Source organism: Pituophis catenifer, unplaced genomic scaffold (assembly GCF_029215685.1).
Source record: "Pituophis catenifer annectens isolate HBS135680 unplaced genomic scaffold, rPitCat1.0.hap2 SCAF_1, whole genome shotgun sequence".
Classification (NCBI taxonomy): domain Eukaryota; kingdom Metazoa; phylum Chordata; class Lepidosauria; order Squamata; family Colubridae; genus Pituophis; species Pituophis catenifer.
In genome coordinates, this window is record NW_027256881.1 from 191251042 (window position 1) to 191263454 (window position 12413).

Sequence of the window (12413 nt, forward strand, 5' to 3'; positions counted from 1 at the left end):
ATCCTGTTGGCTGAGATTGATTGGCATTCTAGTCCAATACTTGAAAGGCACTGGGTTGTAAAAGTTTGAATTAGAACTGCCACCACAGACTCTTTTGTAATTTTTCTTGTTGTTTCTAACCAAGCTTGCAGAAGAAAAAAGAAAATTACTGTCCATGTTGTAACATTTTATTAGCCAATTGCTTTGGACATGTGGAAATGAAAACCTAAAGTTTCTGAAGCTGAAAAACTGTTTTTTGAGGAATATCATATTTCAGTCAAATTAAAATTTATCATTTTTCTTATCTACGAAAATGGGCTAGAACATTTACCAAGTATACAAATGATAAAAACCTAGTATTTGAATGGCGATATTTTTTAATAGATTCAAGGGAACATAGCTTATTTCCCTCAAAATAGTTAAAGCAGTGAACTAGTGTTTCTCAACTCAAAGGAACAACCGATTAAATAGCCACAACTCCTAAACTATGTTCTAAATAGTTTCATTTTATTAAAAAGGTAACTTGTGCATATTTTAATTATGAGAGCATTTAATGGGATTTTCTTCTTCTTCTTCCTCCTCTCCTCCTCCTCCCCCTCCCTATAGTAACTTTCTTATGGCTTCTTGTTTTCAGAAACAGTATTTAATAAATTCAAAAATAATTTGACATATAGTGTAAAAAACTTGGAATTTGGGAAATATGAGTTAATGATGTGTTGAGTCTTAGACAGAAAATCCAATACATTGATACTGTAATAGCATCAACTGGATTGATGTAGACATAAAGCATTTTTTCTAACTCTTTAGTGAATGAGCAGCCTGCTCCTGCAATTTGTCATTGCCATCAATGTGGTCATTCTAAAAAAAAAAAAAAAATGTGAGGATGGAGAACATCCAATTCCTCCAGAGTTGGTTGAAGTACAGTTCTTGATCATTGGCCATTCTAAGTGGAGCTGTAAGGAGTTGTGGGTTCAGCAAATTCTGGACGATAGCAGGTTCTCTTTACTGAGATGTGTGTGATTCCATCATAATTACAGTACCTGCTTCATGAGGTTGGGCAACACTATCCAAGGCAAGTCATCCCTTTGGCTTAGGTTTTATTAAGTATCCATGCAGTCACACTCATGGTGACAGGGAGTCTATGGAAGGTCAAATAAATTTGTAGAAGGCACTGTTTAAAGTTACTTCAATAAAGAAAACTTGAGTAACAATAGCACTTACTTATATACCGCTCCATAGTGCTTTACAGCACTCTCTAAGCGGTCTACAACATCAGCATAATTGCCCCAACAATCTGGGTCCTCATTTTTATTTTTATTTTTAAATTTGATTTATATGCCGCCCTTCTCCGGAGACTCAGGGCGGCTTACAATGCGTTAAGCAATAGCCTTCATTCTTTTGTATATTTTATACAAAGTCAGCTTATTGCCCCCACAAACTGGGTCCTCATTTCACCTACCTTAGAAAGGATGGAAGACTGAGTCAACCTTGAGCCTTGGAGAGATTCGAACCAGCAGAAATTGCAGGCAGCTGTGTTAATAACAGGGTGCACTAAACCCCTGTACTATCAAGGCTCTTCATTTTAACAATCTTGGAAGGATGGTAGGCTCAGTCAACCTAGGAGTGGGCAAAGTTAGCCAGCAATACTGCATTCTAACCATTGTGCCACCACGGCTCCTAAGTAACCACAAATGGCATGAAAGTTATGGATGAAATAAGGACTCCCAAATTCTTTTAAATATTTTGATCTCCAGTATCGAAATGTAAGAAGACACATCATTACATCTATAGGCAAAATAAATATTTTTATTGGCACAATAGCCTTTTTAAAAAGGATTTAGCCCTTGGGTATATATTCCCAATGCACAGTTTTCTGACGTACTTCTCCCAATATTTGTTACATTTTTATGAGTCACTGATTATTTAACAGAATTTTAATTTTGTTAGCTGAAAACATTTTTTAAAAACATGTAAGGTAGTTGATTAGCATTTAAGACATGGCTATATTCCAACTTTTGAGCATTACTGTATTAAACTATATATTAAGAATAACACCTGCTTCCATTTTTATTGGCTGTGGTGAATGTTCTTTTCTTTAGGCTGTAGAAAAAAAGAGTGAAAAATTTCCCCATAACAGCAGTCTAATGCTAAGACCATGTTGTTATATGCCACTTGTTTTGCCTTTTAAACTAGTGTTTTTTTCCAGACTTGTTTTAATAGGCAGAGGAAATGGCTAAAAACCACCTCTCAATATAATTGCAGAGTAGTTCATACATTAAGTAAAACAAAAACAAAAAAACAACATCCCAAGAAAAAAAGGGAAGGATAAAGAAAGCAGAAAAATATATAAATCTTTTCTTTTTTTAAAAAAAGTTAGCTACTATACAAAGATCAGGCTTTCAGTGTACGCATCTGTAGTAGTTTTAAGTAAATTCGTGTAATTTTCTAAACTCTCTGCAAATGACAGCTTCTCCCAAGCATTCCTTTGTACAACAGCTTCTTCTCTTCTTTTTAAGTGGCACTTGATTTCCACAGCAGTGGAAACGATTACTCCAAGCTCTCAAAGTGAAACAATTATTGCACAGTTAAATACCTCACAGAGGTCAGTGGGGATTTTTTTGTTGTTGTTGTTTGAATCTATAACAATCCTAGGCTATTTATAACCAGGGAAGGTCCAGAAATCTTCAAGTCTTAAGAGGAACACACAAATAAATATTAAGGCTTGCAAGGTAATCACAATTCTCTTGATCATTCACGCACATCAGTAAGATGAAAAGTGCCTGGATCTTAGCACATAGACCTGAAATGGGAAGACATGCAGCGCTCAAGTCACTGCTGCATACAACAGCAGCCTCCTCTGGCATCAGGAGAGCAGGCAGAGGCATCCGTCTACATATCCCAAAAGGAGACATCCATAAGGTCCTCTGGATCACATACTAAACCCTTGGGAAAAGAAACAAACATGTTATGTGAAGTCAGGAAGACACATGCTTAGTTATTTAAAGCACTAGTGGGATATACATTAATATTCTAAAAATCATGCTTTTTAATCTATACTTGGATTCAAGAGTAGTTGCGGACAGGTGGCTGGGGAAACTTAATCGGAGAACAGAATACTTTGTGGTTTAATTTTAAATGTGAGGTTTCTAGTACTCTCCTTACATGTGATTTGCTAATTTTGTTCTGGGGAATTCTGATGTGTCTAGAAAATTAAAAATGGATTTCTCCAGAGGTGAGATAAGTAAATGATTGGATATGTTTCTCTCGATGGGTAGAGAAAACTGCTTTTCTCTGCAAAGAGCAGCTCTGACATGTTCTGTGGAGGTATTTTAAAAAGCATTCTATAAACTACAGTCCTTATTGAGAAGCAAAGGAAAGATAAGAGACTACATGCTTTATGGTAGACTATGTCTCCATTCTATAATAATCCCAGCTATGTAACTATGGAGAAATACACAGGAAGAACCGCATCACAAAGGAAAATACTGTTGCTATTGCGTCTTTAAGGCTTGTTTTATACAGCATCCAATTTCTGGAAATCTCAATCTGACATTAGTTTTAATACAGTTCTTCCCACTCAAAGAGGACTTAAAAAGTGGCCATTTAAAAGCAATGCTGATTTGGCAGGATTCACAAAGACAGGGCCTGCCCTGACTGCATTGCATAAACAGTTGAAATGTTAGAAATCTCCTATGGATTATGTATAAACCTTCACTGTTTTATCGAACAGGCCAACTAATGAGCAACCAACTGAAGATCTTACCTGTAGTACCGATTCATGGTTGGGTTTCTTGTTTAGAATTAGCTGATAGGCCTGGGGCAGAAACAGCTGCTAACAGCCCACTTACAATTTCCCGTCTGATTTCACCAACAATGGACTCCTTGATCTAAAAAATAAAATCAGAAGTTATGGCCTCTACCAGATACTACAGACCTATAGCTCACCCAGCCTCAAAGGTTCTGATTGGGAAATCCTTTTTTCCTCAATTTTTATTCCCTACTTTGGAGTGAAGTTGGGGAGGTGGGAATCTTTTCATTCCTGCTCATTCAGCCTTCACCTTAATTTCAAAATTTGGAGGAAGGGTTAACACTATGGCTCTTATGCTCACCCAAAAAATAGAGCAGTTCCATAGTGAACAAAATGGCTGAGTTTTCCATGTAGGACCAAATACATTGTTTCTTGGGCCAAATCAGTAAACACATTTCCGCTGGCAGTAGGCACCCTGCAGTCTTCAAGTCCCTTTTTTTCTTCAGCCCTCTGAGCTCCTTGGACCAAGGCCACTGAAAACTAACAGTAGTTTCCTAGCACTCTGAGGTGCAGGGTAGTCTATAAGCCCTAAAACAGTCACATCACAATTAAAAAACAAAGACCCCCCTCATGTGACGTGGGCCTGCATCCCCAAATGTTCAGTGCTGTTTTTGCTACAAAAATATTGCACGCCGTAGCTACAGTTCTATTCCAATTACAACAACCAACTCGGTTTATGTAAGAGGATAAATCACTGTGTGGTTTAATTGCCTTAGTGTGTTGTATAATCCCAACTGCTGTGGTCTCCAAATCATGATTAAGCTTTTCGTATGCTCTGGGCAAAGCCTGGCATAGCACTGTGTGCAAATCGGTTATAATGTCAGTGATTAAATTAGCACATTCCATTTTCAACTAGTTCCCTTTCTCTTCCAGTTAATGCAGGGATATCCTTCCTTTGAGGCAGAAAAACAAAGCTGGTTGCCCTGGACATGGAAGATCCTGATTGGGGACCCTTGGGAACAGCAAACAAAAGCAACTGGATGGCACCAATTTGCTTATCCTTATCCAAACAGTCAAGAGGAAGAGATCTCACCAAGGCCACCCTTTCCATATCATTTTACCCACCAAGCAAGACCCATCTGACACACAGCTCTGTGCTTTTGTGCCTTCATAAAGTGTTCAACTGCCTTTCCAGAATTGCTGAAATGGCTGTCTTCAGAATCAAAGACTCTTAGTTCTAGGCTTACTGATTCTGGAGGCTCCTCAAGAGTAGCAGAGTAACAAGACTATGAATACACTTAATGGAAATAAACAGTACATTGTGGAATTATCATTGGAAAGGCCTTCTGAATTAGCACAGTGGGTGACCAAACAAAGAGATGAATCTTTCTGAGAAGAGGCAAGTTGAGTTTACTCCTAGCTTAATAATAGCCAGACTTCCTTTGTGACCTCGGTAGGAAGCTGTAAGCCTTCAGCTGGCTGGTTGAGAGATATGTCTGCTCTGTGAGATATAAGGCACACAGCTTTTCTACTGGAAAGTAATCCTAAAGAACAAGGCTTGGACCATAAACTATAGCTGAATATATTAAAAGGACATTAAAATAGAGGGGGAAGGCAGGGAAGAAGAGAATCACATCCCCATATTTTCTGAAAACCAATACTCTGCATAACAAAGGATAATCTGTTTGCATGAAATAAACCTTTTCTGCTTCTGGAAAAAGCTTATAGGAAATGAAGATGTTTCAGCACATTGACATTATTTTTCTCTAATAAAATCTCCATTATCATTTGCAATAATGCACCAGAATCTTGGGGGAAAAAATCTTGGGGGAAAAAACTACTAAAAATCACAGTCTTTTCTTTTTCCTCAGTATCAATCCACTTATAAAAGACTTTTCTCCTTTTTTTGTTGTGGTTTGTTCCATTCCATAAATAAAAGGTCAGCTTGTAAGTTTTTCAAACTTACAGACAGAACGTATCTTGACTTCTTTATTTCGTAATGTTTTTCTGTAGGAGGAATGTACTCATTTATTTTGAAGGGTCAGAAGGCTTTTTCTCATTCTAGTAAAGAGAGGTCAAAAGCTCAAACGCATTACTGGCCACTCAAAAATGCTCTGAAACACTGTTTTTTTTTTTTTGTACGGCCTTCATCTTGCCCCCACTGCAAACAAAATAATTCAAACACAGAGAAGGAGACAAATCATCAGTATGCCGTAAGCTTAACGTTGTGAAGAAATATCAAGAATGCATATTAATAAGCCTTCTTGCAAGAGAGTTGTTCTGTTTTGAAAGCAAACAAAGCCTGGCTAAAACTTTGGGTATTTATGAGTAAATACCCAAAGTATACAGTGACACACATGGCACCCAACACCCCCTCTTCCTGCAACACATGCGACATTCAGCAAACTGACCAACTCTGGAATTTGCGAGACGGGAGCTGCATCCTTCCACCCACTTACCTGGAGACCAACCAAGAGAGCTCAATGGGACTTCTGTACAGAAATGTGTAAGAGGATGCAGTTAAAGCTGTTTGAAACTCAAGACAGTCCACCGCATCTCCACTAGTAGGCACCCCTTGAGTGAACACAACTCGATGTCTTAAAGCACTCGCCCCTTAAATGCCATGAGGCTTTTGGCAACCTCAAGTGAGGGCTTTCAAAACTTCAGCCCTTGTTCATAGAGTACAACTTAATTATAGAATTAAGTCCAGATTTGAAGACGGGCTAGGCCTTAGCCATCATTGAGAAGAAATTGTATGAGAGGCAGGTAGTGTCAAGTTTTATTTAAGCCCGCCTGACAGGAGTAACCGAAGGAAGAACAGTCAGAATGCTGTTAATCAGTGGTAATGTGTATAATGTGTCTCAAAGTGAGAATGATCAATCTATAAGCATGACCATTGAGAATTAAGCTCCATAATACCAATCAAAATATGCATTTAATTCATGTCTTTAGGATAGTTTGACTGTCTTCTAAGTGTGTAGGAATCAGCCTAGATACACACAATTTGCATGAACAATATGCAACAATCTGCTCCAGTCATTTATCTTACACAAAAGTAAGGGATGCAACACAAAGATCCCTGTCACTCACACTGAACAGACAGCCAACCCTGTCAGCTAAGACTGAAACTATATTTTGGACAATGCACCCCCTCAACCAAGTCTTTCTTGCTATCCTCAATCAAAACAACTTGAACCACTGATTAAACTATCCAGGGTCTACTCTGTGAGACTGAAATGCATTCAACTAGTTACCCAAATTTCTAAGTTTGAAGGTCCGTGTAATGACCAGTCCTATTTTTAAATACAACAAAGTATTAGTTATATAATAGTAAGGACAAAATATGTGATTGGATGCAGCTGAATTCTCTGGCATTCCAGCGTCAGGTGGATTAAACAGACTTCATTGCCCGATGGACTAATACTCTGGCACAGCATAACTTGTTTCAAAGATCTGAGAATTTGCTGCTGATCCAATTCTGCAAATCCTTGGAAATCTAATGACCACAACTGAATAAAAATGGCCTAACATCCCAGAAACAGCCAGTGGAGAACATAGATCATGCCTGGCCTACTTCAACACTGCTGGTTTACAATTATGTGAATATATTCTGAAACTAAGAATATATATTAAAAAGTCTTCCTTTAATTTTATTTAAACTGATTCTCATACTTCAAAGGCTTTTGGCTTTTTCTCCCTCCAAACAATAAAATTAGGTAGCTTCATACTAGGTTGATTTAATGGCTAACAAATATTTTTTTCTCTGCTCAGTCAGTAAGGTGCTAAGTACAGATAAATGCAATTAGGTTGTAGAATAGAAAATATAGCATTTTCAGTCGTATTTATTTATTCACTTATTAGGATTATATCCTTGCAACTCTTGATTCATAGACGTTTCCACTAGAGGACCTCTTTCAATCCTTTAGCTGTCAAATTCAGCTTTCCTTCTTTTTGCAGTTTTCCCCACAGAAACTCTGGGTTTCTGCTACTAAAGGGGGGGGGGACTTGTATTTACTTAGTATCTCTTAGTGGATGAGCAACAATAGCTTAGTTAACGGTTACATTTTAAAAATATGCAATTAGCCAGTTGTAATTGACTAGCTGGTCAATATCTTTTTTCCCCCAAGATGTTCTGACCCTTTCATCAAAATCCATTTGTTCGATTTCATTCCTTCTTGCCCATTTTTAGCTACTAATTTTCAAGATTTCAGATTTAAGCAAAGCCTCTGACTTAAAGGGAGAGAGATGGCATAAGCATACATAAGCAAGCACATGCAATCCTCCCTGTAGGAAATCTCTGTCCTCACCTCTCGAATGACTTGCTGCAGTTCCTCGTTCTCCGCACTCTTGGGCACTTCCTCAGTTGTAGGCCCAGAGGGTAACTTTTCAAGTTTCTGTTCTGCAGTGGACTTGGTGGTCCAGGGCTCCTCCTGCCCGATTCCTGCTCTTGCCGGGGGAGAGGGCATCAAAGCTACACTTGCCCGGTAGACTTTTTGGCTGGGTGGCCTGCACCTTTCAGATGACCGCCCATGGGCTTTTCGGCTGGCTTGACTAGAACACACCGAAGAGGAATCAGAATGTGCACAGTGTTCAAATGTAGATTCCGAGCCTTCAGGAGGAGGTGTGTGCCTGCCAGGTTCGCCCAGTCCCAACCCCAACTCTGATTTCAGAGATGACTGCTCCCGAATGAGTTCAGAAACCTGGGGATTCAGGGAGTAGAAAGAATCAAACAGTCGCCATAGCAAAAGCATAAACATAGTATCTTGTTTTGGGGTCATAAATTACCTGTAACAACCCAGCATCCCTAAATCTCTAGAGCTTTCACTAATAAAAGTAATAACTAGCATGGGCCCAGGTTACCTGAGGAAATGTCTCGTCTAAATTTACACTTATCTCTCCCGACTAGTTTGGCACAAAGGGTGTGCTATGGACCCCATCAGCTACAAAATTTTGATTGGCAGAGTCTAGGGGGAGAGCCTTTTCTGAGAGATTTCTATGAAAATCTTGCCCCTGGAGGGGAGGCTAGCTTCTGGGTACCTAGGCACCTAGGAAATTTGTCTTCTAAAAATTTTCAGAAACTACTTTGTAACGACAAAGGACTAGTCCTCTCCAAGGGCTTGGCCTTAAGAATAGGGTCCCACAAGAAGCCCCAAGCATCTTTTTATATTTACAATCATCAACCACTAACTGGGTATTTCAATTTTGTTGATTATTTTATCTTATCTTTTATCTTTGTTTTACCTTATTTTACAAATATTTTTATAGTGTTTCTAAAATGCTTCAGGATTTTCTGAAAAAGTGAATTTAAACAATAATGAACATCCTATTTTGTTATGGAGGATTTCCCAACTTTCAGGAACAGCTCGAGTAAGCATGTTTGTTGGGGGATGGGAAGGAGATTAAACCCAACAAGCAAAAGTCACATGCCCCTATTCCTCTCAGGGGAATCCTATACTGGATACCAGCCTCTAAATCAGGGGTGTCAAACTTGATCGCATCGCAAGCCGTACCGTGATACATTGGGATGGGTTTTTTGCCTTTGTGGAGTCCGGGTGGCCATAGCCTGCACGGGCCATATCCAGCTTGAGGGCTGCCAGTTTGACAGGCCTGCTCTAAATCATCAGATGCCCACTTCCATCAGTACTTATCTTCATTTATTTATCTTATTTAAATTAAAACTGAAATCAAATAAAATAGCTTGCTTCCATATTCTGAGCTGCGTGTATACACCCACAACATTATTCATAGTCCTACTTAAAGCAATGAGAGACAGGCATATCCCCCCCACCCCACCCCAGGTCAACTCTGATTAGTAATTCTGCACATTCCTGCTTTGGTTATACAAGATTACTTACTGGCTCCATCACATTCAACGGAGAAGGACATGACAAATTATCAATGCTTCTGCTTCCATACATCCCCTGGAGAATAAAAAGGAGAGGAGGATTAAACATTGTTTAATTGCCCATGCATTTTGAGATAAGGGGGAGCGAAAAAGCATTATAATGGTAATCCTCTCCTTCCAACCACAACTGAATTCAAAATTTCCATTACTAACCAAGACAGTTGTTAAGTGAACAACTGCATTTTATGACCTTTCTTGCCACAGTTGTTAAGTGAAACATTGCACTTGTTAAGTTAGTAATATGATTGTTAAATCTGGCTTCCCCATAGACTTTGCTTGTCAGAAGGTCACACGGGTGATCAGATGACCCTGGGACAATGCAACTGCCATAAATACATGCCAGTTGCCAAGCAGCCAAATTTTGATCATGTCACCATGGGGATGCTGCAACGGTTTTAAGTGTGAAAAAATGGTGATAAGTCACTTTGAAACAGTTGTAAGTTGAGGACTACCTATTATGAAAAAAGTGAAGCCTATTTTAGAACTAAAAGGGTATTTTTATAAAGGTAGTAAGAAAGGAAACTATTTAATGCATCATAAGCAATTAAATTGTCACCCACTAATCCCAATCACCACTATCCCCAATTCCCCCCAGTTTTTTTCATCTCTCTCATATTTGACTGTTCCTCTTCCAGGGAGGAAAAAATATATATATCGAAGGCAACATTTGATAAATGTGCACTCCACAAATTTACTCTGTAACAGTTAAGTTGTCCATCTATGAATCGTATTTTCCATAATTTAGTTCCTTCTGGTTCCCTATATAAAACTTTCTTTGCTGTTTTTTCCATATTAAGGATCTAGAGAACTTAATAGAACTGGACTAGTCCACAAAGTAGTTATTGAGTAACAGAATGAGAAGCAATTCTAATACAGTAACGCATAATTGATAGTAAAATCAAAATGTTAATGATTTCAACAAATTTAGATTGTGTCTACATCGGGATTTCATTATTTTAACAAGAAAGCTACATATCTGCAGGAACTGGGCCAGCATTTTACCAGATTCTTGAGCCTACACTGAGAGAAAAACAACCTTAGAATGAGCTACCCTGCCAGTCTCCCGAATCTCTCAAGATTTATACCTGAATCTGCACGTCTGCCTCATCTGTGTGGGCCGCCCAACATTCTTAATATTACTTTGTATTATGCCTCCAGCCAATGTTCCCAATATTAAATTCTATTAAGCTATGAAACCCAGATCCTCCTGCAAACTCACCGTATTCCAAAACAAATTGCTCACTTCATCAGCTGCACAGATTGGAGGCGTAATAAAAATTGGGGGCGGGAACATAGACCTTACTTCCCATCTATACTGCTGCTTTACTTTTCTTATGCAGAAGTTACCCTGAAATTATTCTTCAGTTGAACAGAAATTGCATCTTTAAAGAGATCAAACCGAGACAGGGCCTCTTCCTGTCAGGCAGCAGGAAATTTGTATCTCTTTGGGTAGAAACAATCAGGTTTAATAGCATGTCCTTGCTTTGTACTGAGCAACTGTACATTTTTGCTAGACACAAGATGCTTGAGACAATGACCAAACACAATACCCACCATGAAGGTTTGTTGTCTGTAAGGTGGTGACTCATGCATGCTCCTAAGCTGCTCTTCAAGAGCAAGTAGACGTTCCTCTAACTGCATTTCTAACTCCTGAAGTTCCATTCGAACTGATTTCCTCAGAGTCTGGAGCTGGTCAGCTTCATACCTAAATCAAAAGCACGTTCCGTGGATCAAAAAGTGTTTTCTCATTGTATGGACAATAACAAACAGAAATATTGATAATCATCTAAAACAGTTGAGCAGCCTTAACCCAAGGGACATGCAGATTATAGACATTCACATGAAGAGGTCAGTGAAAAGAGCAGGAGTAAAATGGGTCCAACCTACCTAATTATAACAGACTTGAGCTTTTAAATTTGTTTAAACAAGCTAAATATTTAATGTTCAGTACTGTATTTGCCTACAGTATATACAACAACATCATTTTCTACAGAACAGAGCGATCCAGAATTATTTTCATAATGCACTGTCCAAGGTGAAGGTGCATTGATAATCATGACTATGTAATGCCTCCAAAAATCTTAAAATAGAAGTACATTCCAGAACATCACCAGCATTTCTCTCTACCTCAGGTGACTACACTGAAAAAAGAATGAAATGCTGATAAGAGGAAATAATGGTGCAAAGTGCGTGAGGCCCCATCAAGGACAGAGGTATGTCCAAGATTCTTTTTATTTCATGGATTGTTTTTTTTAAAAGGGTTTTTTTTTTTTTTTTTGGCTTATTAAGCCTTACATTTAGAGCTTAGGCTACATCTGTACAGAAGATATGTCGCCAATTTTCAGTTATTATGTCAGAGAGGGATTCAGGTTTTGTAAAACAGAATTCAGGGGCTACATAAAAGGACTTTTACTTTCCACAGTCACAGCCATGATAATTATCACAGTAGGTCAAACAATTATTGGAACTGATGCAAGGCTAAAGAAATTTAAAGAACAAACATCATTTTCAGAACGCGTTCGAGGTGAACGTAATTCAAGTACCAGATATAGTACATGACAGGCACAAGGAAGAGCGTTGACCATAAATTGTGTGTATAAGGGAGAGAATGTGCTGGATTAAGCAATTGCATAGATGTAATTTGACACACAATCCAGGCAACATTTTTGACCCTTCAGAGGACAACTTCTGCAGAAAGAAATCGGATTTGATACTGTTTTGAAGGGTTTCAATGCATAATGGAGCCAACTTGATAGAACTCAAAAAAAGCTAAATTAAAAA

At 38.5% G+C, this 12413-nt stretch overlaps 1 protein-coding gene across 1 annotated transcript in view; it reads right to left on the reverse strand.

Moving 5' to 3' along the window:
• Positions 1 to 1850: 1850 nt before the first annotated feature.
• The window catches only part of ITPRID2 (ITPR interacting domain containing 2), a 72311-nt gene continuing 61748 nt past the window's right edge, over positions 1851 to 12413 (reverse strand). Inside the window, exons 14-18 of the mRNA XM_070945828.1 lie at positions 11187 to 11337; positions 9583 to 9648; positions 8035 to 8427; positions 3743 to 3866; positions 1851 to 2922 (exon numbers count right to left, since the gene is read on the reverse strand). Of these exons, the coding sequence (XP_070801929.1) occupies positions 3756 to 3866; positions 8035 to 8427; positions 9583 to 9648; positions 11187 to 11337 (721 nt within the window). The 3' untranslated portion in view covers positions 1851 to 2922; positions 3743 to 3755. The remainder of the gene's footprint in view (positions 2923 to 3742; positions 3867 to 8034; positions 8428 to 9582; positions 9649 to 11186; positions 11338 to 12413) is intronic.